Consider the following 25,729-nt stretch of genomic DNA (forward strand, 5'->3'; position numbering starts at 1 on the left):
AGGGCTTAAGTTTGATGTTTCTTCCGAGGCCATGCCAGTGACAGTGCAGCACTCCCTGAGTACAGCACTCGAGTATCAGCCTTGATTATTGTGCTCAAGCCCTGGACCCGAAGCTGGACTCTTTTGACTCAAAGGCAAGAAAGAAGTCAGATCTCTGTATCTGCAAGTCTCAACATTGTTGCAACCCCCTGGGCTAGTGCACGGTCAATTCCAGCCCCCCCTTGACCCGGAGTCTCAACACAATTGAAATTAACAATAATTCTTAGGAAAATACCCAAAGTCTTTGGCCCTTGGCTGCCCAATAATTACAGTCACCAGGTTTGTAAATTTAAACACAATTACTTTTTATTTATAACAAGAACTGTAATGAAATATGCAGCAAATATTACTGGTTAACTATTATCTAATTCTAACATCCCCATTTTAACTCGGCCCACCCTCTACACATACAGACACACACAGACACAGGCAGACAAACACACACACGCACACACACACACAGACACAAACACATGATAGACACACACACGCACACAAACACACACACACACAGACACAAACACATGACAGACACACACACACACACACACAGACACAAACACATGACAGACACACACACGCACACGCACACAAACACACACACACACAGACACACACACACAGACACAGACAGACAAACACACACACGCGCACAAACACACACACACATACACACACAGACAGACACACACGCACACACACACACGACAGACACACACACACACACATGACAGACACACACACACACACGACAGACACACACACAAACACATGACAGACACACACACAAACACATGACAGACACACACACACACACAGTAGAGAAGAAGGGCATAAAATAATAAGTAAAAGTAAAAAAGATGAGTCTTTGTTTCAGACGGTGCTGTATAGACGGTGCTGTATAGACGGTGGTGTATAGACGGTGGTGTAAAGACGGTGGTGTATAGACGGTGGTGTATAGACGGTGGTGTATAGACGGTGCTGTATAGACGGTGGTGTATAGGCGGTGGTGTATAGACGGTGGTGTATAGACGGTGCTGTATAGACGGTGGTGTATAGACGGTGCTGTATAGACGGTGGTGTATAGACGGTGCTGTATAGACGGTGGTGTATAGGCGGTGGTGTATAGACGGTGGTGTATAGACGGTGCTGTATAGACGGTGCTGTATAGACGGTGGTGTGTAGACGGCGGTGTATAGACGGTGCTGTATAGACGGTGGTGTATAGACGGTGTTGTATAGACGGTGGTGTATAGACGGTGTTGTATAGACGGTGGTGTATAGACGGTGCTGTATAGACGGTGGTGTGTAGATGGTGGTGTATAGGCGGTGGTGTATAGACGGTGGTGTATAGACGGTGCTGTATAGACGGTGGTGTATAGACGGTGCTGTATAGACGGTGGTGTATAGACGGTGGTGTATAGATGGTGGGAGGCGGTGGTGTATAGACGGTGGTGTATAGACGGTGCTGTATAGACGGTGGTGTGTAGATGGTGGTGTACAGATGGCCGTATATAGACGGTGGTGTATTGATGGCCGTATATAGACGGTGGTGTGTAGATGGTGGTGTACAGATGGCCGTATATAGACGGTGGTGTATTGATGGTGGTGTACTGACGGTGGTGTATAGATGGTGGTTTATAGCACATTGTCTTTCAAAACAGGCTTTTAAGTCGAGGTTTCTGCTTTCCAGTCTCAGAGAGAGAGATAGAGAAGCGTTGGTCCTTTCTTCTGAGGATCCAGGAACCCGACTCTGCTTTCCTTCGATCTCTGGAAATCAGCCCACTCAGGTCGGATCCAATCACCACCTGTAACTGGGCAGAATGCAGCCTTTTGCCAATTCATTAGCCGTCAGCCAACCAATCGAACCAAGTCTCACCCCATCGCTTGGGTGCCACAGAGTCTAAGTTCTGTTGCTCGAAGATTAGTACCATATACTATGTCACAACATTTTGAATTCCTCATTCTGTTTGCTGCTCGACTCAAAGATCCATGTCCATTAACCATCCATGGATCAAAATGATAACAGCACAAACAAAGAAAGTGGAAATAAGGGAATCATCAGCAAGGACCTGTACAACATGATAGGAGAACATAAGAGATGGGAGCAGGAGCAGCCCATCGGGCAGCTTGAGACTGACCTGCTGTTCGATATGACCAGGGTTAATCTTCTGCCTTAACCTCAATTTCCTACCCACTCCCATATCCATTGATTCCCCGAGAGATCCAAACGCCTGACTATTTCATCTTCGATATATTCAATAATGGAGCATCCACAATCTCTTGAGGTGAAGGATTTCAAAGATTCACAACACTTTGAATGACAACATTTCTCCTCATCTCAGTTCTAAATGATCAACGTCTTATCCGGAGACTGTGCCCCCGTGTTATATATTCCCCGTCCAACAGAAACAACACATGAACATTAAATCTGAGCTGGTATCGGCAGCTCTGAAGAAGGGTCACACCAACAACTCGAAACATTAACTCTCTCTCTGTCTCTCCACAGATTCTGAGTTTTTCCAGGATTTCCTGCTTTTATTTCAGATCTCCCGGATCTCCAGTATTTTGCTTTACTTTGATTTCTGGGTTCAGCAGTGTTTATCATTGATGGTGTGAAATACATTCACTAGGTTCCTGGTGACATCTCTTTTAGAGCAAATAGTGACATGGCAGAAGGTGCCTGCTTACTGGAGATTGGTTGAGAGAAAAAGTTGCCGGGCCGAGCAATGATTCGAGGAATTCAATGAGGCGGAATGCGCTCCAGCATTGGAAAGGTTAACATCTTAAATGGGAGCCCATTACCTAAAGGTTAATGAATGAGAGGTGTGTGTGATTATTGATCAATTATTGATTGCTGGTAAACTATTCAATTAATGCAAGCTAGGGATGAGATTTGATTAGAAATGGAAGTACAGTATTTTAATATTTCACATTTTATCAGGAATGCCTTATTTGGAATATTGGAAGCAGAATTTCACCCAGCGGAATTGTAGATGCATTTATAAGTCACGGATTTCAGGATTTTGCCAGGCCTGGCACCCAGAGGAAACCTTTCTCATTGTCTTACCAACGAGGCTTTGGTGACTTGCAAAGTGGGGAAGTGTTGAGGATAAGTTGACAGATTGGATTTCCTCTCATTGAAGAAAAGTCCATTTTGACGTGTGTGTCAGAAACAAGGTGGATATCTGAGGACTGTACATACAACACCGGGAGGGATTAACCAAATGTAAATAAAAATCCATCGGCAAATCAAGAAATGCTGCCTTCTGCCACCTCGAACTTTGGAGCCTGAATCTCTGTGATCCTGAATAAGGAACGATTCCATCATTTACTTCTTATCATGGACAAGCATTTTTACATCAGTGCAATTATAAAAACGAATTCAAACTTGGCGCACCGTGGAACGGCCAATTTTATATATTTAGAAATATGAAATGAAGCAGCTTTACGGCTCTGTGTTGTGACATTTCTGTCTGTGCAGCGCCTGCATTGCCTGTCGGTTGTTAATCATTGCTTATGTCGTTATATCACCACGGGGTCAAGACAAGGAGGCAGTCCACAGGAATACCCCAGCCAGCACCGGGATAGAACACACATTGCTGATGTTATACTGCAGCAGACTGCGGACATTGAGCTAATTCAGAGAATTGCGCAACCCCCCCCCCTGCCCCCACCACCACTTTGGGGTTTACATTTATTAATGCTTGCCAACTTTATTGTTCTTAATCTTATTATTCCGTGTTTTCAGGGAGGATGAATTTGGTCATACGCGTGCTGTTGTTTATGATTTTACTCACGAAGTCCCCGGGAGTGTGGCTGTCGCACAACGGCTATTCAACATCAGGAAAGGTACAGAAAACTGACTATCTCCAATTCACTCCCTATTAATGTGCAGAGAGGCTGCTTCCTGAAACAATTTAAATTAGGAAAGGTCTGCAGGCACATTGTAATAAAGTAGAATAGAGTAACTGGGTAGGAATGTTCAGGCGAACGAGACAGGGCAGCATGGTAGCACAGTGGTTAGCACTGTGGCTTTACAGCGCCAGGGTCCCAGGTTCGATTCCTGGCTTGGGTCACTGTCTGTGCGGAGTCTGCACGTTCTCCCCGTGTCTGCGTGGGTTTCCTCCGGGTGCTCCGGTTTCCTCCCACAGTCCAAAGATGTGCAGGTTAGGTGGATTGGCCGTGCTAAATTGTCCTTAGTGTCCAAAATTGCCCTTAGTGTTGGGTGGGGTAACTGGGTAATGGGGATAGGGTGGAGGTGTGGGTTTGGGTAGGGTGCCCTTTCCAAGAGCCGGTGCAGACACGATGGGCCGAATGGCCTCCTTCAGCACTGTAAATTCAATGATATGATCTATGAAAGGGAGAAAAGCTGTAAATGTTCAATGTTTTGCACAGGTACTTGAAGCACCGAGAGTCAGGAAGGACAGACATGTTTGCAGAATAAGATTGAAACAAAACTCCCAGAGGGGTGGCCATTTTGGTGGGGAAACGGGTAGCATTTGAAGCAAAGAACATTGTAGCAGATAGTGGAGGTAGATATGTAATGGTGAGTGGTAGGCTGGAGGGAATGGAGGTCGTGTTGGTTAATGTGTATGCCCCAAATTGGGACGATGCGGGGTTCATGAGACGGATGCTGGGGCGTATTCCGGACCTGGAGGCAGGAAATTTGATTTTAGGAGGGGACTTCAATACGGTGCTGGACCCGGGACTAGATAGATCCAGCTCAAGGTCTGGAAGAAGGCCGGCAGCGGCTAAGGTACTTAAGGGGTTTATGGACCAATTGGGGGGAGTGGATCCATGGCGATTTCTTAGACCCAGGGCTAGGGAGTATTCCTTCTTCACCCACGTCCATAAAGTGTACTCCCGGATAGATTTTTTTGTTTTAGGAAGGTCGTTGATCTCTAGGGTGGAAGAAGCTGAATACTCAGCCATAGCGGTTTCGGATCATGCCCCACATTGGGTGGACCTGGAAGTAGGAGAGGACAGGGAGCAGAGAACACTCTGGCGATTAGATGTGGGACTGATGGCGGATGAGGGAGTGTGTGCAAGAGTGAGGGGGTGTATCGAGAGATACCTGGAGGTCAATGACGACGGCGAGGTCCCTGTGGGAGTGGTCTGGGAAGCACTAAAAGCGGTGGTTAGAGGAGAGCTGATTTCTATTGGGGCCCACAAAAGGAAAACAGAGGCCAAGGAAAGGGATAGATTACTGGGGGAGATTTTAAGGGTGGACAGGGAATTTGCAGAGACCCCGGAGGAGGAGCTGTACAGGGAGAGGAGACGACTCCAGACCGAGTTTGACCTTCTGACCACCAGAAAGGCGGAGGTACTGTGGAGGAAGGCACAGGGGAGGAGGTATGAATATGGGGAAAAGGCTAGTCGCCTGTTGGCGCACCAACTGCGAAAGAGGGCAGCAGCGAGGGAGATAGGAGGAATTAGGGATGAAAGGGGGGACACTGTGCGAAGGGCAGGAAAGATAAATGAGGTGTTTAAGACCTTTTATGAAGAACTGTATAGGTCTCAGCCCCCAGAGGGAGAGGAGGGGATGCGGCAGTTCCTGGACCAGTTGAGGTTCCCGAAAGTGGAGGAGCAGGCGGTGGCAGGCCTGGGGGCGCCGATTGAGGTGGACGAGGTTATTAAGGGACTGGGAAGCATGCAAGCAGGGAAGGCCCCGGGGCCGGACGGGTTCCCGGTGGAATCCTACAGAAAATATGTGGACTTGTTGGCCCCGTTGTTGGCGAGGACGTTCAATGAGGCCAGGGAAGGGGGGACACTACCCCCGACAATGTCGGAGGCGACGATATCACTAATTTTGAAGAGGGACAAAGATCCGATGCAGTGTGGGTCCTATAGACCTATTTCACTATTGAACGTGGACGCCAAACTGCTAGCAAGGGTGCTGGCATCGAGGATAGAGGACTGTGTCCCAGGGGTGGCGCACGAAGGCCAGACAGGGTTCGTAAAAGGGAGACAATTGAATGTTAACGTGCGACGGCTATTAGGGGTGATAATGATGCCCTCAGTGGAGGGGGAGGCAGAGATAGTGGCGGCAATGGACGCAGAGAAGGCATTTGATAGGGTGGAGTGGGAGTATTTCTGGGAAGTGTTAAGGAGGTTTGGGTTTGGGAACGGATTTATTCGCTGGGTTAGACTACTTTATGGGGCACCAACGGCAAGCATAGTTACAGATTGACATAGATCGGAGTATTTCCGATTATATAGGGGAACAAGACAGGGATGCCCGCTGTCTCCATTGTTGTTTGCGCTGGCAATTGAACCTCTGGCCATGGCGCTGAGAGACTCCAGGAAATGGAGAGGGGTGACTAGAGGGGGAGAAGAACACCGAGTCTCGTTATACGCGGATGACCTATTGCTATACGTGTCGGACCCAGCGGGGGGGATGATAGAGGTTATGCGAATCTTGAGGAGGTTCGGGGAATTTTCGGGGTATAGGTTAAACATGGGGAAGAGTGAATTATATGTGATACATCCAGGGGACCAGAGTAGAGAGATAGAAGGCCTACCGCTAAGGAAAGTGGAAAGAAACTTCCGATACTTGGGGATTCAGATCGCTAGGAGCTGGGGAACCTTGCACAGACTTAATCTGACACGGCTGGTGGAACAAATGGAGGAGGACTTTAAGAGGTGGGACGTGCGGCCTTTATCGCTGGCGGGCAGGGTGCAAGCAATTAAGATGATGGTCCTCCCGAGGTTCTTATTTGTATTTCAATGTCTCCCTATTTTAATCACCAGGACCTTTTTTAATAAAATAGATAGGAGCATTACGAGCTTTGTGTGGGCAGGGAAAGTTCCGAGAGTAAGGAGGGGGTTCCTTCAGTGCAGTAGGGACAGAGGAGGATTGGCACTACCGAACTTGGCCGATTACTATTGGGCCGCCAATGTGGCAATGATACGTAGATGGATGATGGAGGGTGAGGGAGCGGCATGGAAAAGACTGGAGAGAAAGTCCTGTAAAGGGACGAGTCTAGAGGCGCTGTTGACGGCGCTGCTACCGTTCTCACCGAAAAAGTACACCACGAACCCGGTGGTGGCGGCAACATTGAACATATGGGGACAGTGGAGGCGACAGAGAGGGGTGCGGGAAGCACTGGTGGGGTCCCCAATCAGGAACAACCATAGGTTCGCCCCAGGAAGAATGGATGGAGGATTTCAGAGCTGGTACCAGTTGGGAATTAGGAAGGTGGGAGATTTATTCATAGATGGGACTTTTGCGAGCTTGGGAGCACTGGAGGGAAAGTATAAGTTACCCCGGGGGAATTTCTTGAGATATATGCAGGTGAGGGCGTTTACTAGACAACAGGTGAGGGAATTTCCGCGGCTCCCGACAGAGGGGATACAGGACAGGGTGCTTTCAGGGGTGTGGGTCGGAGAGGGCAAGGTGTCAGAGATTTATAGTGAGATGAGGGAAGAGGGGGAGGAATCGGTGGGCGAATTAAAAAGAAAGTGGGAAGAAGAATTAGGGGAGGAGATAGAGGAGGGTATGTGGGCTGATGCCCTAAGCAGGGTAAATTCCTCTTCCTCATGTGCCAGGCTTAGCCTGATTCAATTCAAGGTGCTACATAGAGCACACATAACGGGGGCAAGATTGAGCAGGTTCTTTGGAGTGGAGGACAAATGTGGGAGGTGTGGCGGGAGCCCGGCAAACCACGCACATATGTTTTGGGCGTGCCCGGCACTGGAAGGGTATTGGAAGGGAGTGACGGGAGTGATTTCGCAGGTGGTGAAGGCCCGGGTCAAACCAGGCTGGGGGTTAGCTCTATTTGGAGTTGCGGAAGAGCCGGGAGTGCAGGAGGCGAAAGAGGCCGATGTCGTGGCCTTTGCGTCCCTCGTAGCCCGCCGCAGGATCCTACTCATGTGGAAGGAGGCGAAACCCCCCGGACTGGAGGCCTGGGTAAACGATATGGCGGGGTTTATTAAACTGGAGCAGATAAAGTTTGCCCTGAGAGGATCGGCTCAAGGGTTCACCAGGCGGTGGCAGCCATTTCTCGACTACCTAGGGGAATGTTAGAGGGAAGACGGATGACCAGCAGCAGCAACCCAAGGGGGAGGGGGGGGGGGGGCTTAGTTGAGTATAGGTCAATAGAGTACGAGGTTTTGTTACTTGTATATTGTTATTATCATTATTATTGTTAAAAAGTTAAAACATTTCTGTTTTGTTATTGTTATCGTTTCGCTTGTTTTGTAAGCGGGAAAAATGTTGCTCAGGGAAAAAAATTTCAATAAAATATATTTAAAAAAAAAGAAAAGATAAAGGTAAGGGGCGCTGCAGTGGGGTTTGAGAAAAGTTGAGGGGCTGTTCATCGCAGTGGGAGGGTGGAGGGGTGAAAAAGAGGAAATATCTGTATAGACTGTATCGTTGATTGTTGGGAAGTATGTTTCTCAGGGCGTTTATTTGCTGTAAACTGTTTTGATACATGTTTGTAATAAAATACATTTTTAAAAAAAACATCTTTTGCTGGTCTGCAGATATAACAAAGACCTGCTTTGGTAGCATCAGGAGCACTCACGGCTGTCAGTGTAATGCTGGATTTGAAGGGAATGGTGTTCATTGTGTTGGTGAGTGGTTCAAAAGTTTGTTGTAGAGTAGAATATGGAAGGACACAGCACAGAAGGAGGCCTCTGTGTCTGTGCAGACTCTTTGGTTAACTCCCAATTCCACAGCCATGTCATTTTTCACTTCAACATTCAGCCAACTTTCTTTTGAAAGTTAATGTTGAAGCTGCTTTCACTGTCCTTTCCGGCATGTTCCACGGCACAACAACTCCCTGTGTAAAAAACTGTTTCCCCGTTTTAGAAGAACACAGGAAATAGGGGCAGGAGTGGTCCATTCGACCCATCGAGCCTGTTCCACCATTCAATATGATCAAGGCTGATCTTGGGTTTGAACTCCATCCTCCCGCCCACTCCCCATATCCTTGATTTCCTGAGAGATCAAACATCTTTCCACCCCACCTTTAAATACAGTCAACCTCGGAGCATCCACAATCCCCTGGGATAGAGAATTCCAAAGATTCACAAGCCTTTGAGTTTAAAAAAAATGTGTTCATGGGATGAGGGCGTCGCTGGCTGGGTCGGCATTTGTTGGCCATCCTAGAGGGCTTTCAGAGTCAACCACATTGCTGTGGGTCTGGAGTCACGTGTAGGCCAGACCGGGTAAGGACGGCAGATTTCCTTCCCTAAAGGACAGTGAACCAGATAGATTTTTACGACAACCGACAATGGTTTCATGGTCACCATTAGGCTTTTCATTCCAAGTTTCCATTTTTATTGAATTCATATTTCACCATCTTCCATGGCGGGTTTCGAACCCGTGTCCCCAGAGGATGACTCTTGGTCTCTGGATGACTAATCCAGCGACAATACCACAGCCTCCTCGTAGTGAAATAATTTCTCCTCATCTCAGTCCTAAATGATTGGCCCCTTATCCTGAGACTGGGCCCCCGTGCTTGAGATTCCCCGACCAGCCGAAACAATCTCTCAGTGTCCACCCTATCAAACCCTATGCTTAGGTTAAATGGGGTTGCTGGGTTACAGGGATAGGGTGGAGGTGTGGGCTTCAGTAGGGTGCTCTTTCCAAGGGCCGGTGCAGACTCAGTGGGCTGAATGGCCTCCTTCTGCACTGTAAATTCTATGATTATCTATGATAACCCCATCAGAACTTTCTATTTTCAATGAAATCGCCTCTCATTTTCCTCGCCTCCAGAGACTATAAACCCAATAGGCTCAGCATCTCATCAGAGGACAACCCCTCATCCTAGGGAGCAATTTAATGAACCTGTGCTGTATCGCCTCCATGGCAAATTTATATTTTCTTAAATATGGGAACAAATCTGTGCACAGTATTCCAGATGGTCTCACCACAACCCTGAACAACCGTCGCAAGATTGGTTTATTTCTGTACTCAAATCCCCTCACTATAAAGGCCAACAAGCCAGTTGCTTTCCTAGTTGCTTGCTAACTTTCTGTGCTCCTTGTACAATTACACCCAAGTAACGCGCAAGAAACAGAGTCCTGTTTCGGACGCATATAGCGGGCTGATAGTCAGCACCTGCAGCGTCGAGAACGACCCGGCTATCAAATGGGATTCAGTTATTTTTCGGCCTTGATGAGGAACATCCCGCCGAGGTCACACATCCGTCACTTCCTGATGAGCAGGTGCTATCATACCTGGCCCACGTATGCCCAGACCAATACTAAACAGCGCCACGGCGAGGCCTCCCAGGCACGCGCGTTCGTTCTCAGGGCCGAGGGAGAATTGGACACCGACAAATTTTAAGGAGCCTAATGGCTCACTTAAATATGTTAATCTGGATCTTCCCCAACGAGAGCGAGATCCAGATCAGAATGCTTCGAGATTTTGTTAGATCTCGTGAGGCATTTCGAGCATCGGGAATCTCGCAAGAGCCTCCTCCCTTCTTCGAGTCGGCCCGAATAGCCCGTTCGATCATGCCCCAGGCACTTTAATCCTACAATCACAACTTATCTTCAATAGGCCTCAAATATCCACGTTAGTTCTGCAATTAAATATAGAGAAGCCCCAAATCCGATCACTTCAAAACGCTCAATAAGACAATGCTAATTCTGTTGACTTATCCTCAACGGTTTCTGTCTTTCCAACTCACTCGCACCTTCTGGGTGCCAGGCCTGGCAAAATCATGAAAGTCGTGATTTATAAATGTATTTACAATTCCACTGGGCAAAACTTTCCTTCCAACATTGCAAAGAAGACATTGCTGATAAAGTGCGAAATATTAAAATAATGTGGTGTCATTTACAATCAGATCTCATCCATATTTACCTTAGCTTGCATCAATTGAATAGTATTTGATCAAATTGGAACCAGCACCCCTGATTCCCTTTGCCCCCCCCCCCCCCCCCCCCCCCGCACCCCCTCCCACCCTCACCGCGCCATTGCCTTCGGAAATGCCTGGCTTTGGAAATATTCTGCTTTTGGTCAAATGCTGGACCGATTCAGACTGGGTAATTTTCCATCATAATCTGATTGGCTGGGCTGGATGGTGTTGCACTCTGGCAAATGGCCCAATTTACAAAAGCGAGCCGCTATGCAGAGCACAACCACTAGGTGGAGGAAATGTACTAGTTTTGTTTGCAACAATTAGCTGGGATGACATAACATCTACAGCACAGAAGGGCACTCCAGCCTGTTCTGCTGTTTCTGCTGTTCCTGATTGACTGGTACCTCCTCCCAATCCACTACATCTCACCCAATTTGCTTATCTTCCTATTCCTTTCTCCCTCCTGTAGATAATAACTTTACAAGTTTTGAAACTGTGGATCTGTAAGTCTCCAGATTGGTAATCTGTGGAGTGTTTGTGATGCCAAGTCTGGAACTCTATGGTCTCCTGATTGTTTGAGCGACTTTAGACCTGCTGTCACTGAATGTTCTGTGATCGCTACAGATCAGCATGGTTCCTCTGGGCAGTGATTTCTGTTTATAAGATCACAGCAATTGTGCATTGCACTATCTGTACATTTGAGATGTAAATATCCGTCTGTGTAACTAATTGTAACTCGTTCAAAACATGTAATTCACTAATGAAGTGACGGTAGTTTGAGTTCCTAACTTTATCTCTCTTGTCTCCATTTCAGATATTAATGAATGTATACAGGGAATGCCTTTTCATTGCCTCCCCAGAGCCAGATGTATCAACACACACGGATCATACAGATGTCAGTGTGTTGTCGGATACGATGGCGATGGCATATTTTCATGTATAGGTAAATCAAATAACAGCCAATGGAAATATTTACTGTACTGATTAGACTAGAGAACAGTATTTACATGGGAGGATGAACACTTTCCCTGGCTGGATCACAGGCCAGCGATGAATCAGTTAAATCAGAATAACTCCCAGTTTCCATAACTGATCTATGGTGATTTGACTAAACAGCGATAGGGACACTGCAACTGGCAAAGATTGTTAAACGATCAATAATTAGTGAACATGGTTCAATGGAAAAACATTGCCATCGTCGCAGGGGGCGAGGAATGGTATTGCCCAGCGCCATGCCTCAACCTTCATAGCGCCAAGCACAACGTGTGGCCATACTTTACAAGAAATGTGCATACACCGTATTGATTAAGAGGAAACAAGAGGTGACCTTTACCCCTGCTGGGAGCAGGTGTTAGGCTCTGTACATAAGCAAATAATAGGCCTTGTATCTGCTTGACATGCCCTCTCCAAGATAGCTTTGTTGTGAATTAGCCGGCCCCACCACAGTGTCCACATGGGCAAACCAAAATCACGGGTGGCCCAGAACAAAGGCCAAACTACGAGTCTTTGCCATTTCCGCCCCCTTGCCAGCTTCGTGGAGAGAGAGCCGCAACCCTCTGAACACCCACATTCCTGACCTCTGCCCACCCCTGATTTATAATGCCCCCACGGCTCCAGGATCGCTTTTCTCCCTCGCCCACGTGACCCCAAGTCCCCTGATCCTGGGCCCTGCTTTGCCTCGGAACAGTGTATCAGGGGCACCTCAGACCCCATCATGGAAAGGCCAATCTCTGCTTCCCTGACACGCTGGAATAGCTACATTTTGTAAAGGCCACGACGAATCCACAGTGAGTTTGTTGAAACAAAAGCGAACTTTATTATGCAATAACTATTAAATACACCTCTTGTAGCTCCCTACTGGGTCTTCTCTAACCGGGGGCTTTACTGGCCGAATTTATTTGTACATAACCAGATATTGTTAAGGTTCCCCCCGGTCCCCTTATCGGGGGAGGTTGTATTCTGCAAGATCCACAGGGTACTGGATCATCCCCACCCTGTAAGGTGTGTGCAGGTTATAACACCAAGCTAATTTTCTTTCTATATGTGTCTGCAGATATCGATGAATGTGTCCAGCAGAAAGACATCTGCAAACAGGGAGCACTTTGTATCAACACCCTGGGATCATTTCAATGTGTTTGTCAAAGTGGCTATTTTGGTGATGGGATTCGATGCATTGGTAAGGAACATTCTGTCAATTAATCTCCAGCATTGAATACTGCTGGTCACTATTACAGTTGATATTGAGAAAGAAGAGCGAAATGACGCATTGTTACAACATTGCTGTTCATCTCCTTTCAACTTGGTTTTGAATCGGGTGGTTTAAAACTCTTCCAGTTGATTGGGAAAAGTCCCGTGTGAAATTAACTTTGGCATTCGCTCTGCAGTTCTTCGTCAGTTCACGTTCCAAAATTAAACAGAACTTAACATTAGCAACAATCTCGGGGTTAACCCCATCGTTCATGGTCCAGTCGATGATGCTTATTGGGGGGGGGGTTTGGGTTAATGTCAGTGGGGAGAAAACGAGCTTTCCCTGTCCTCTACCTGGTGACAGCACTGGGTAATAGTGTTGGAAATCTTCTCGGGGGCAATTAGAGATGGACAACAAACATTGAGCTTGCTGGTGATGTTCCGCCCTAGCAACAACTAAAAACCATGGGCTGGATTATCCGTCCCGGCACTCCACATTTCCGTTTCACCCCGCCGGCAGGATGCCCCGTTTTGCCGGCCGGTCAATGGGGTTTCCCATTGTGGGGCAGCCCCACGCCGTCGGGAAACCCCCGGGCTCCCGGCAAAACGGAGCATCCCGCCGGTAGAGAATCCTGCCCCATCTGTTCCATTCTCCCGCATCAGTATTCCAGAATTAAAAAATGTGAGGTTTCACCTTTCCTGGTTGGATTGGATTTGTTTATTGTCACGTGTACCGAGGTACAGTGAAAAGTATTTTTCTGCGAACAACTCAACAGATCATTAAGTACATGAGAAGAAAAGAAAATACATAATAGGGCAACACAACATATGTAATGTAACTACATAACACCGGCATCGGGTGAAGCACACAAGGTGTAGTGTTTTGTTCTTAAAATTTTTTTATTCTCCTTTTTCACATTTTCTCCCACATTTACATCCATCAACAATAAACAATAATCAGCAAGATATGTCAGTCCCCATAGTAACAACGATCCCATCTACCCACCAACCCCCAAACCTCAACCCGCGTGTTTACATAAACAAATGACAAAAAGGAATCAGGGATTACCCGTAGTCACCCTTAATCTACACAGCTCCCCCCCCCCCCCCCCAAGTCTCCAGCTCCTCCCGCCCACTGCCTCTTGTAAAACTCCTCCTCCCAACCTCGATTCCTTCCCCCCAACTTTCCACCCCGGCTAGACCACTCGGACCCTGTTCTGCCAGGTTCCGATGGCCGCAGCCCCTCCCCCCACCTCACTCCCGTTCACTGGCCGGCTTAAACCGGCCAGCGTGGAGGCCCCCGCCCGGGTCCCTTTCCCACTTGCCCGGCCCTAGGAAAGCCCAAAGATCCCCTTTTAGCACACAAACCCCGCATATCCACCTACACCCCAAAGAACTCTCATTTCGAGTGAAAGTCCCGTCCCTTCCCTTGTCCAAATATGTACCACATTGGCTCCTTTAATCTCTACACCCGCGCACAGTGATACAAAAAAGAAGAAAATACAATCATGAGGTTACATCGGCACATGGCCATTCCCCAATTTGTCAGTTCTGCCACAGTCCTTCTGCCTTCGCAAACTCCTCCGCTGCTTCCGCCGTTCCAAAATAAAAGTCCCTGAGCTTGTAAGTCACCCTCAGCTTCGCTGGATATACAATGCCGCACCGCACCTTGCTAATGTACAGTGCCCTCTTCACCCGGTTGAAGGCAGCCCGCCTCCTTGCCAGCTCCACCGTAAAGTCCTAGTATACACGTATACCAGCTCCAGCCCACTGCACCACCCGCTTCTGCTTGGCCCAGCTCAGGACCTTCTCCTTCACACTGTACCTACGGAAGCACAGAGTCACTGCCCTTGGCGGCTCACTCGCCTTTGGCACAGGCCTCCACGACCGATGAGCCCGATCCAGTTCATATCGGGGGGGATCCTCCCCCTCCCCCAGTAGTTTTGCCAGCATCGCGGCAAAATACTCAGTCGGCTTCGGTCCTTCAACTCCTTCGGGCAGCCCCACAATCCTCAAATTCTGTCGCCTGGATCTGTTTTCCAGGTCTTCCATTTTTCCTCGCAGATCCTTGTTAGTGTCCATCACCTTCCGCATCTCTTTCCCCATCGAGGCAAGTTGATCACCGTGCTGCAATAACGTCTCCTCCACTTCCTTCAGCGCCTCCCCTTGCTCTCGCACCTCCGCCACTGCGCTCACCACCGCCGTCTTCACCGGGGAAACCGCCTCCTCCACCAGCGCACTCAAAACCTCCCTCATCTCCTTCCTCACCGTCTCCATGCATTTCGCAATCTGCGCCAACTGCTTTTCAAATTCCGCAGCCATCACCTTGGTTATTTCTTCAGCCGTAAGCAGTGCGGCCTCCCCTGGTGCTCCAGCCTCCATTTTTCCTGGTGACCCCGCGGTGATCTTTCCACTCCCCGACGGACCTCCAGCTGGTTTTTTTTCGGCCGTTTTTTTGCTCACCCTCGACGTTTTTCTTTGGGTTTTTTCCCTCCTGTGTCTTCACAGTGCCTCCTCCGTGCCTTCTCCCTGCTTCTGCTGCCTCGTGGACCCTGGGACCGGGCTTAAAGCCCCGGAAATGTCGTTCCCGAGCGGGGGCTCTCCATTGTGCGGCCGCCTCCCGCCCGCCGTCACCGGAAGACAGGGTGTCGTGTTAATGAGGTCAGTCCATAAGAGGGTCATTTAGGAGTCTGGTGACAGCGGGGAAGAAGCTGTTTTTGAGTCTGTTCGTGCGTGTTCTCAGACTTCTGTATCTCCTGCCCGATGGAAGAAGTTGGAAGAGTGAGTAAGCCGGGTGGGAGGGGTCTTTGATTATGCTGCCCGCTTTCCCCAGGCAGCGGGAGGTGTAGATGGAGTCAATGGATGGGAGGCAGGTTAGTGTGATGGACTGGGCTGTGTTCACGACTCTCTGAAGTTTCTTGCGGTCCTGGGCCGAGCAGTTGCCATACCAGACTGTGATGCAGCCCGATAGGATGCTTTCTATGGTATATCTGTAAAAGTTGGTAAGGGTTAATGTGGACATGCGGAATTTCCTGAGTTTCCTGAGGAAGTATAGGCGCTGTTGTCCTTTCTTGGTGGTAGCGTCGACGTGGGTGGACCAGGACAGATTTTTGGAGATGTGCACCCCTAGGAATTTGAAACTGCTAACCATCTCCACCTCGGCCCCGTTGATGCTGACAGGGGTGTGGACAGTACTTTGCTTCCTGAAGTCAATTACCAGCTCTTTAGTTTTGCTGGCATTGAGGGAGAGATTGTTGTCGCTACACCACTCCACTAGGTTCTCTATCTCCTTCTTGTATTCAGACTCGTCGTTATTCGAGATCCGGCCCACTATGATCGTATGGTCAGCAAACTTGTAGATGGAGTTGGAACCAAGTTTTGCCATGCAGACACAGGGAGAATATGCAGACTCCGGGAATCGAACCTGGGACTGTGGCGCTGTGAAGCAACACTGCTAACCACTGTGCTACCGTGCTGCCCATCAAGTGCTGCCAACACGTCACCAATGCTCTTGCTGGAAGAATGTGTTACTGACAATCCCGCCCTTCCTGATGGGACTCACTCAAATTCCATCCATCTGCTGCTTCACCGGGACGTCAGCAAGCGGCTGACTGGAGATGCCTGACCAGCCCACAATGCTGCTCACTCTTGTATGTTGCTCCCATGATTCTTTCGTCAGTGATACACTAACCTGCTGTCATTTATTTACATTTGTTTCTTTTCCCTAACAACAACATGCATTTCTGTTGTACCTTTGATATAGTTAAACATTGCAAGGTGCTTCACAGAAGCAGCTGGGGAACATAGACACTGAGACACAAAAGCAGATATTAGAGGCAGTGACCAAAGACCTGTTCAAAGCGGTGGGCATTCGGGAGGAGAGAGAGGATCCCTGAGGAAATTCTACAAAAGGAGGGCAAGGCGGATAAAGGAAAATAAGACAGAAATAAACCCCACTTCCTTTTCCCACCAACCCATCATCCCATACTGATGACCAAAATACATATAGCTAGAAACATGGAGCACACCTGTATATAAATATTAACCGTTTTGTGACATGAATGAACCCATGGGACCTGTTACCCTCTTCAACCACTCTGTTAACTTTACCCCCAGTGATGAGTTGCTACAGAAAGGGTCAGCAGAATATGCTGCTTCCAGAGCCAATATGTTTATTCCCAGGGATGATTCTTGTTTGGGTTTACTCAGGCAGGGTTGCAGCCTCTCTCCATGTCACTACTTTTATTTCAAAAGATTCCGTTAGCTTTTCCGGGAAGGACGATGAATCTGGATAGAGATTTCCTGTGTGTGTGTGTTGCAGCCACCAGCATTTGGAGCCCCTGGTCTCCCTGGTCAGTCTGCACTGCAACTTGTGGAATGCAGAACAAGATGCGGATTCGCATGTGCACTCACCCTGAGAGTGGCATGCGTTGCGATGGCCCCTCGGCAGAACTGACACCCTGCGATGCAGCCAACCCGTGTCCAGGTATGTTCACTGAAAGTGAAATCTCTTGTGTTACAGAACTGACAAGCAGGAGAAAAGGAGGTGAAACTACATTTCTATGTTTTAGTAAAGAAGGCAATATGCGATAAAAACAAAACTAAAAAGCTGGATAAACTCAGCAGACCTGGCAGCATCTGTGCCGAGAATCAGAGTGAGCGTTTCCGCAGAACGCAATATGGGAGTTCAGTTTGAGATCAGAGGATATACTGAGACTAAATATGTCAGGACTTGCGGCAGCACGGTGGCGCAGTGGGTTAACCCTGCTGCCTCTTGACGCCGCGGTCCCAGGTTCAATCCCGGCTCTGGGTCACTGTCTGTTTGTTGTTTACACATTCTCCCCGTGTTTGCGTGGGTTTCGCCCCCACAACCCAAAGATGTGCAGGGTAGGTGGATTGGCCACGCTAAATTGCCCCTTAATTGGGAAAAATGAATTGGGTACTCTAAATTAATTTTTTTTTAAATATCAAGACTTGCGCTGAGTACTGAGGGGGACTCCCACCAACGTTTGCTGGGATTGTAACAGACACGAAGAGAGTATCAGTTTGAAAGGAGATATTTGTGTGGGGAAGGTCACAATGCAGTGATTCACTGTGAGAAGTATTTGGAATTGTGAACCTTCAGCTAAGTTTTTCAATTTAATCATTCTCAATTTAAAATAGCAGAACCTCTGCAGTAGGGCATGGCTGGAACCACAGTGTTTATTCCTATTGACCTTTCCCCCAGGAAAGCCAGGCTTCTGATCAGCAACTTTAGCCACGGAACTTTGAGCAAAGACATCCAAGTGTTTACTGAAATGGAAACAGAAAATGCAGGTTAAACCCAGCAGCCCTGGCAGCATCTGTGGAGGGGGAAACAGAGTTTTGCGAGCAAATGACCCATCCATCCACAGCAGTTCTGTAAAAGAGTCGGACCAACTCTGTTTCTCGTCACAGATGCTGCCAGACCTCTGCTGAGTCTATCCAGCATTTTCTGGGGGGTTTCCCCCAGGTTTCCAGCAATTGCACATTTTGCTTTAAGCTGATGTTTAAATCACTCATCACTTTAGCAGTGCTGGGAATGCATTGGGTTCTCCGTGGTACAATATTCCGGTCCTTCGAAAACAGAGCTTTTTCACTTCATAATATTGTAAAAATAGTGCGTCTTGTGTGTGTTTCCTGACTGTCACACCCAATAAAACACTCCTGTCTACCGCAGTTAATGGACAATGGTCGGAATGGTCTCCCTGGTCAACCTGCACAACCTCCTGTCTCGGGATCAAGTCAAAAGTTCGTATCTGTGATAATCCCCCTGCAGCCTATGGCGGGTTACAATGCAGCGGCCCGGCAGAGCAGAGTACAGCATGTGGAAACAGTGACTGCCCAGGTAACAGAACGACAGCTTGCTGTCTGATCTCAACCGGTCCCCAGTAACAACAAGGTATGGCTGCATTACACAAGAATGACATCGCAATGTGAAGCATTGAGTGTCAATGCTTGAATTTGAGACACTGACACATGAGAGGGGTGAGCGTGACAAGGCTTTCACATGTTAGTTGCGTCTGGTCTGTGAACCTTTCTGAATTGTGGGTGTGCCTGAGCTGTACTGAAGGGCAGTGGGAAGGGCAGTAAATGGGGAAGAGATCAATGAGATGGAATCATGGCCAGTGCGAGACACATGGGATTGTTGGACATTCACACCCTACTCAAAGTGGGCAATGTCTTTGTTCTCCCAAGTTTTACAGTGAAGGATGGTGCCTGGCACCTGAATGCTCCCTCCTGCCATGTCTAGTGCGCTACCATCCTCTGGGGAATATCCTACCGACCGAAATATAAAACTTTCCTCCTACCCAACATGGAAATTAACCATTAATAAGGGAGGGGATTGGGATCAGGCTGCTGACACGCCCCCAAACTCCTCTTCATACCTCTACATCTATCTCATCTTCCTTCACCATCTCTCCTGATTTCAAGGCTTGAACTCCTGTTTGAACATTTCGGCACCTTTAAAAAAAAAAAGGTCTTTTCATCAGCAAATTAATAAGTCTTCCTTCCTTTCGATAAACAGCAGCACTTTAAGAAGCACATTGGGATTTTCTATCTGGCTGCTTTCGTTCCTCTCGGCAGGATATTCACAAGCTGACCCTGTAACACCGAGTGGGATCAGGTCATCAATAATCTGATCACTTGGTGCCAAGTCCCTCGAGCCTGGAGTCATCTTCGCCGGAATCCCAGAACTGGCTGAACTTCCTTTGGAAGCCTTTTCACCCCAATGTCAGCAGTGTAACTCATACTGCTGCTGCACAGGCTTCAGCTGAGGTGATGGATCTCAGTAGGAGTTCTCCAATTACTCTCATGTCCTGGGGTGAAGGAAGGGAAGATTAAATCAGTTGGATCTCGTGCTCAAAAGTACTGCCTAGTGACCTGTGTTGAAAGGGTGGGGGTGAGGGAGACACTGTTTCTGCTGTGATGGACTGAGCGCCAACATTCATTATGTGACTTGGTGCAGAAGGAATAGGTCCATTCAGACACAGAGAGTCAGAGGGGATAATCTGACTTTGTGACAATGTCATGTGGCTGGTAATGAACCAGCCAATCATTTTACACCACTTCCGATTTGTATTTTCATTCACACACCTGTCTCACCGACAGAATTATATCCCAGAGTTGACAGAAGAAATCATAGAATTCCTACAATGCAGATAGGGTCAATTCGGCCCATCGAGTCTGCACCGACCCTTTGAACCCTACCTAGGCCCATTCCCCCGCCGTATCCCTGTAACTCCATAACCCTACCTAACCTTTCAACAATTTAGGCAACCTTTGGACACTAAGGGGCAATTTATCATGGTCAATCCACCTAACCCGCACATCTTTGGACTGTGGGAGGAAACCGGAGCACCCGGAGGAAACCCACGCTGACACGGGGAGATTGTGCAGACTCCGCACAGACAGTCACCCAAGGCTGGAATTGAACCCGGGGCCCTGGCGCTGCGAGGCAGCAGTGCTAACCACTGTGCCACCATGCCATAAAATAAAAAATACACAGACTGCTGCTGCCTTATGAGGTTCTAGGTGACAACACCATTTCTGGATTGTACTCTTTTTGTTTATTGCAGTGATTGGGATTTGGTCGGCATGGACACCGTGGACGCCCTGTCCTGTCTCCTGTGGCATGAACTTGGTGAAACGCTCCCGCATTTGTAACGAGTTATTCCGGGGAATTGGTGTGGCTGACTGTGTTGGCAGTAATCAGGAGGAAAGATCGTGTGGCTTTCCGGTGAGGAATGGGGTTACTGATGTTCTACCTCGACTTTGTTCTGAGTTCAAAATGCACCAAAATCACCTGTTGCGAGGCTGGGCTGGTCATTAGAATATATAAGAGATCACAAGAGTAACAGGTGACAGAGAAAACAGATTTATTATTGGGTTGGAAGGATTTGATGTTTTGTTTGCTAATTCTCGTGAGGCTTTTAAAAATGTGTTTTATTTTCCTGTTTTCCATAGAATCATTAGTGCTTATTCCACTTGTAAAGGCTTATAAATTTGCTATGGGTTGTGGCTTTCAGTTACTGGAAATTTTCTTCTACGTCTTTGAAATTAAAACCTACCGTATTGCAGTGTGAGAGTAACAACTAATCACACAATCCTTGATCGAGACATGTACAATCTCCCAGTACTGGTTAGCGATTGGTAGTGGGAATGAAGAGATTAAATAGTGTCCCCATAATGTCCCCCCCCCCCCCCCCACCCACAGTAAAGATTTGGTTCATTGAATCCCTACAGTGCAGAAGGAGGCCATTCGGCCCATTGAGTCTGCACCGACCCCCTGAAAGAACACCCTACCCATACCCAACACCTTCTGGCCACCTCCTACCCCGACTTCTTAACTTCATAGGTTTCATAGGTTTCATAGAATTTACAGTGCAGAAGGAAGCCATTCGGCCCATCAGGTCTGCACCGGCTCTTGGAAAGAGCACCCTACCCAAGGTCAACACCTCCACGCTATCCCCATAACCCAGTAACCCCACCTAACACTAAGGGCAATTTTGGACACTAAGGGCAATTTAGCATGGCCAATCCACCTAACCTGCACATCTTTGGGCTGTGGGAGGAAACTGGAGCACCCGGAGGAAACCCACACACACACGGGGAGGATGTGCAGACTCCGCACAGACAGTGACCCAAGCTGGAATCGAACATGGGACTCTGGAGCTGTGAAGCAATTGTGCAATCCACAATGCTACCGTGCTGCCCTTCTTTAGCAGCTTCAAATATTAAACAAAGAAAATAATAAACTTGCTAAAGAAATGTACAGTAAGAAGTCTTACAACACCAGGTTATAGACCAACAGGTTTATTTGGAATCACTAGCTTTCGGAGCGCAGCTCCTTCATCAGGCGAGTCTCTGTTGGACTTTAACCTGGTGTTGTAAGGCTTCTTACTGTGCCCATCCAGTCCAACGCCGACATCTCCACATCATTAAAAAATGTATCTGCTGATTTCCCAGTCAGTCATTGATGGAAATATTTAATTATATTTTACTGTTAGTAAACTGCACAAGGATAGAGTGACGAGACCATTTGGACCATCGCGCCCGCTCAACCAATCAATTTAATCATGGCTGAGCTTGGGCTTAACTCCATTTTCCCGCCCACTCCTCGTATCCCTCAATTCCCCAAGAGATCAGAAATCTTTCTCTCATAGCCTGAGATGTATTCAATGATGGAGCATCAATCTTCTACCTTCGTATTTGTAATGAGAAGTTATGTTGTGCTGGACTATGAACAAGAGGCTGTGCCTACAATGATCATGTGGGCTTCTTATTGGTTTGTAAAATAAAGTTACATAAAGTTAACATTGCAAACATTTCATAAATATTTGGAAACAACAAGCCAAACCCACTGAGTGAGAGACGGGATGAATTCATTTTGTTGGGGATAGTTTTGAAGTAAGGCGGGCTGCAATCTTTTCAAGTTGATAAATGTGACTTTTACAAATGAGCAACTGAAATATGCTCCAAATTTGCTTTAGGTTTCCATTGGATTACTTCTGTTACAAAGTCTGACAGAACCCATGGGTTATATTAGCTGCCGGCCCACATTAAGTATCCCTAGTCAGCCTTGTAGGCAACATGGACCCTGCTCGTCTATCCCTTGGCCATTGATGCCAAACAGATGGATCCAGAGGTGGTAAATCTCCATGCTGGCGATCTCTGCAACCCTGGCAATGGATGGAGCTGGCGACTTGCTCGGGGCTAGTCAGCCAAGAAGTCTTGTGCATACCCGCTGCCAGGCAGGTGCAAATGGTGGCCACTAGGGGTTCCAGGTGAGGGGAGAGGCTCAGAAAGGAAAAGAACGCTGACCCGTAATGATGCAGGGTTTCCAGCAGCCACATACAATTGAGGCATTATTCTACTGACTTGACAAACTCGGGAAGGTCAGCTCTGGAGAGCACCAGTGGGCCTGGTCCTGATGTGAGCACCCGGATTATTGTTTGTGGATGTTTAGATCATGGTCTTTCCTTTGCCGTTGCATGGAGAATAATATTTGCTCATTTGTGTCTTTTTGTGCAGGTTGATTACTGCAAATATCTATCTCAACATTCAGACTCTTTCATGACAGGGAGATGGATCTAACAGTACATTTATTCACAGGGCATGTTTGCCAGTATTTCACATACCGTGAGTATGGAGCATGGAGCTGGCACCAGCACACATCCACCAGGCTGGTTTATTTGTATATGTATGTATCCTTGTTTATATGTTATATGCTCTCAGTCTTAAACTGACATTGCACCTCGAAGCATACAGATTTCTATATACATATTCTGGTTATTATTGAATAAAGAATGAAGAATGGAACAAGATCTTTCTGACATATCTCAGGAATAGGACATAACCCTTGAACTTGTCTGAGGTGAAAGGAAGCTCCTGACTCCCAGGTAGACTAGTTTTAGCTCATTCCCATTGACATAAATGTTAATATTACAGAAATAACATATCAACCACTGTGAACATCTTCCTCACGGTCATGTTAATTCACAAAAACTCCAACACCTGAACCACACTTTGTTGATTCAAATATATGTTCTGTTGATCGTCTTTCCTTCAATCTACTTTTCATTTTATTCTTTCTACCTATCCCGTGTTTTTTTTGTTGCTATTTGTTTTTTAAAAAGGTTAATTATTTGATTCATCTTTCTCTTTCTGCCTCTCCACTTGTTCATTTTGGAGGCATTTTAAAAGTAGGCTTTTCCATGGACTGGGAATCACTTTTAACCTGATCTAATTATAACTGAGTTGGTCTCCGAAATTGTCGTTCTGCCCACGTTGTGCACTTCAGCACACGTAGTGGCATCTCTTACTGTGGACTGCAGTCAGATAGCCCGACACCGAGTTGTAATCCTCATCATTCTGCCCCAACTCCCCCAATTACTAATTACAGCAACTTCAAAGTATAAAGAGGGTGTAAAGCAAGGGTTGTGGCTGGTGGGTTGTATCAAACTTGGGAGGGTTACAAAACACAACTGTGTGAAGTAGCAAACTTCTCTCACTCTGATACTTTCAACCTTCAACAGTAAAGAGACAAAAATGAACTAACACGTTATTGACAAAGCCATAGTTTGTCAAAATGACTCCCACAAACAATAGAATACTTTGACATGATTACATTAAGTTAAAGACTTATAAAGATAAATTTTGAATGTCTCAAAATGGAGGGAATTCTCTTGTCAATTGTCAGATTGTAGAAAAAATATATAAACTGTCCAACACTTCAGTTAAGTGAGCTTTATTATTTCCAAGATACAGATTATTTGCATCGTCACATCAGATGATTTGCTGATTCTTAAGACATCCAGGTTGTTGAGGCAAAGAACAATAGACGAAGGATAATAGAGGACAGATTACTCATCACGTCAGGCATTAATCACAGCTCATTGTTGAGCATTTATACAGATTCATCAAATGTTTCCTTGACATGTCAAAGCATCCAGATCAAAAACTCTGGAGGTTTGGCATCGTGAAAGTGTTCTCTGTTTATGTACAGTCAGTGCCTTCCTATACAATATAGTGATGGGGCTAGTTTCCAGACTGCTTCCCATTCACATGGTATAAGCTACCCAGTAGATGACATTGACAGCAGCAAAGGCGGCTGGAAAAACGGCTCTTGCATAAATATCAATGGTGTCAGAATCAATAGGTTTGAACACGGATTTCAGTGTGAGCTTTTTGTTCCGCTTCGGGTTGTGCTTATTTGCTCTCGTCTTTCCATTCTCAATTTCACCTCCATGCACAACCTTATGAGTCCGGTGCAGTCTGTTGGACATGAACAATTCCTGGTTCACCCCAGCTGCTGACAAGGAGAACAGAACTATTGCGTCTTTTCCATTTCTCTTAATGGCCTATGATAAAGAGAATGTCAAGAAGGACTGAAATTTGTGCAATGCACTAAAAGAAAACCTTTATCAGATTTATTGGTAATCTCAACTAACAATGAACCAATGTTTGAGCTTCCCCAGTAACTCAGGTGGTTGCCCAGTGCAACCGGAACCATACTAACTCCAGTGGAAAGTTTTCAGCTTTGTTCCATGCCCCATACTCTTAGCTGATTTGGGCTTGTGCTGCTATGGGAATGCTATCGTTCCCTTCAGTATCACTGGTATGAAGAGGAGGAAAGTCAATGAGGGCTTCCAATCCTGAACATTATGCAGGATCCTCCTGATTAACACTCCTTGGTTCAGAACATGAATGAGGATATGAGTAAGCCTGATGCCTCCCACAGTCTAGACTCACATAAGGAACAGTTAACAACTAAGGGTGAGGGTGGGGGGGGTTGGTGGTGGGGGGCAGTGGGTGATGCAGAGGTGGCTTAAAGCACCATCTTCAGGAAAATAGGAGACATCTCAATTGAGGCTTGATCTCAGATTCAAACCCAATTAAGTCTGTTTCAGTCCCATGCATGGCATCACAGAATCATAGAATCCCTACAATGCAGAAAGAGGCCATTCGGCCCATCGAGTCTACACAGGCCCTTTCTCTGATAGTGCATCCTCCCTATTCTCCGCTCCTCTCCCTGAAACCCCACCTAACCTTTGGGCAATATTAGCGTGGCCAATTCACCTAAGCTGCACATCTTTAGACTGCGGGAGGAAACCCACGCAGACAAGGGGAGAACGTGCAGACTCCACACAGACAGCCACCCGAGGT

The 25,729-nt window shown here is 47.2% G+C and overlaps 2 protein-coding genes across 4 annotated transcripts in view; one reads left to right on the forward strand and one right to left on the reverse strand.

Moving 5' to 3' along the window:
* Window positions 1–24,759, forward strand: part of LOC140392533 (uncharacterized) — a 47,610-nt gene extending 22,851 nt beyond the window's left edge. The window contains exons 6-13 of the mRNA XM_072477805.1: window positions 3,790–3,890; window positions 8,526–8,615; window positions 11,670–11,798; window positions 12,909–13,031; window positions 17,364–17,528; window positions 18,741–18,908; window positions 20,641–20,801; window positions 23,096–24,759. Coding sequence (XP_072333906.1) covers window positions 3,790–3,890; window positions 8,526–8,615; window positions 11,670–11,798; window positions 12,909–13,031; window positions 17,364–17,528; window positions 18,741–18,908; window positions 20,641–20,801; window positions 23,096–23,158 — 1,000 coding nt within the window. The 3' untranslated portion in view covers window positions 23,159–24,759. The remainder of the gene's footprint in view (window positions 1–3,789; window positions 3,891–8,525; window positions 8,616–11,669; window positions 11,799–12,908; window positions 13,032–17,363; window positions 17,529–18,740; window positions 18,909–20,640; window positions 20,802–23,095) is intronic.
* Window positions 24,296–25,729, reverse strand: part of gabrd (gamma-aminobutyric acid type A receptor subunit delta) — a 61,512-nt gene continuing 60,078 nt past the window's right edge. Inside the window, exon 9 of one of the 3 annotated variants that reach the window (XM_072477801.1) lies at window positions 24,296–24,924. In XM_072477801.1, coding sequence (XP_072333902.1) covers window positions 24,625–24,924 — 300 coding nt within the window. In that variant the 3' untranslated portion in view covers window positions 24,296–24,624. The remainder of the gene's footprint in view (window positions 24,925–25,729) is intronic. The other 2 variants (XM_072477803.1, XM_072477804.1) reach the window with 2 other exon arrangements.

The sequence above is a fragment of the Scyliorhinus torazame genome, chromosome 16 (assembly GCF_047496885.1).
Source record: "Scyliorhinus torazame isolate Kashiwa2021f chromosome 16, sScyTor2.1, whole genome shotgun sequence".
Taxonomy (NCBI): domain Eukaryota; kingdom Metazoa; phylum Chordata; class Chondrichthyes; order Carcharhiniformes; family Scyliorhinidae; genus Scyliorhinus; species Scyliorhinus torazame.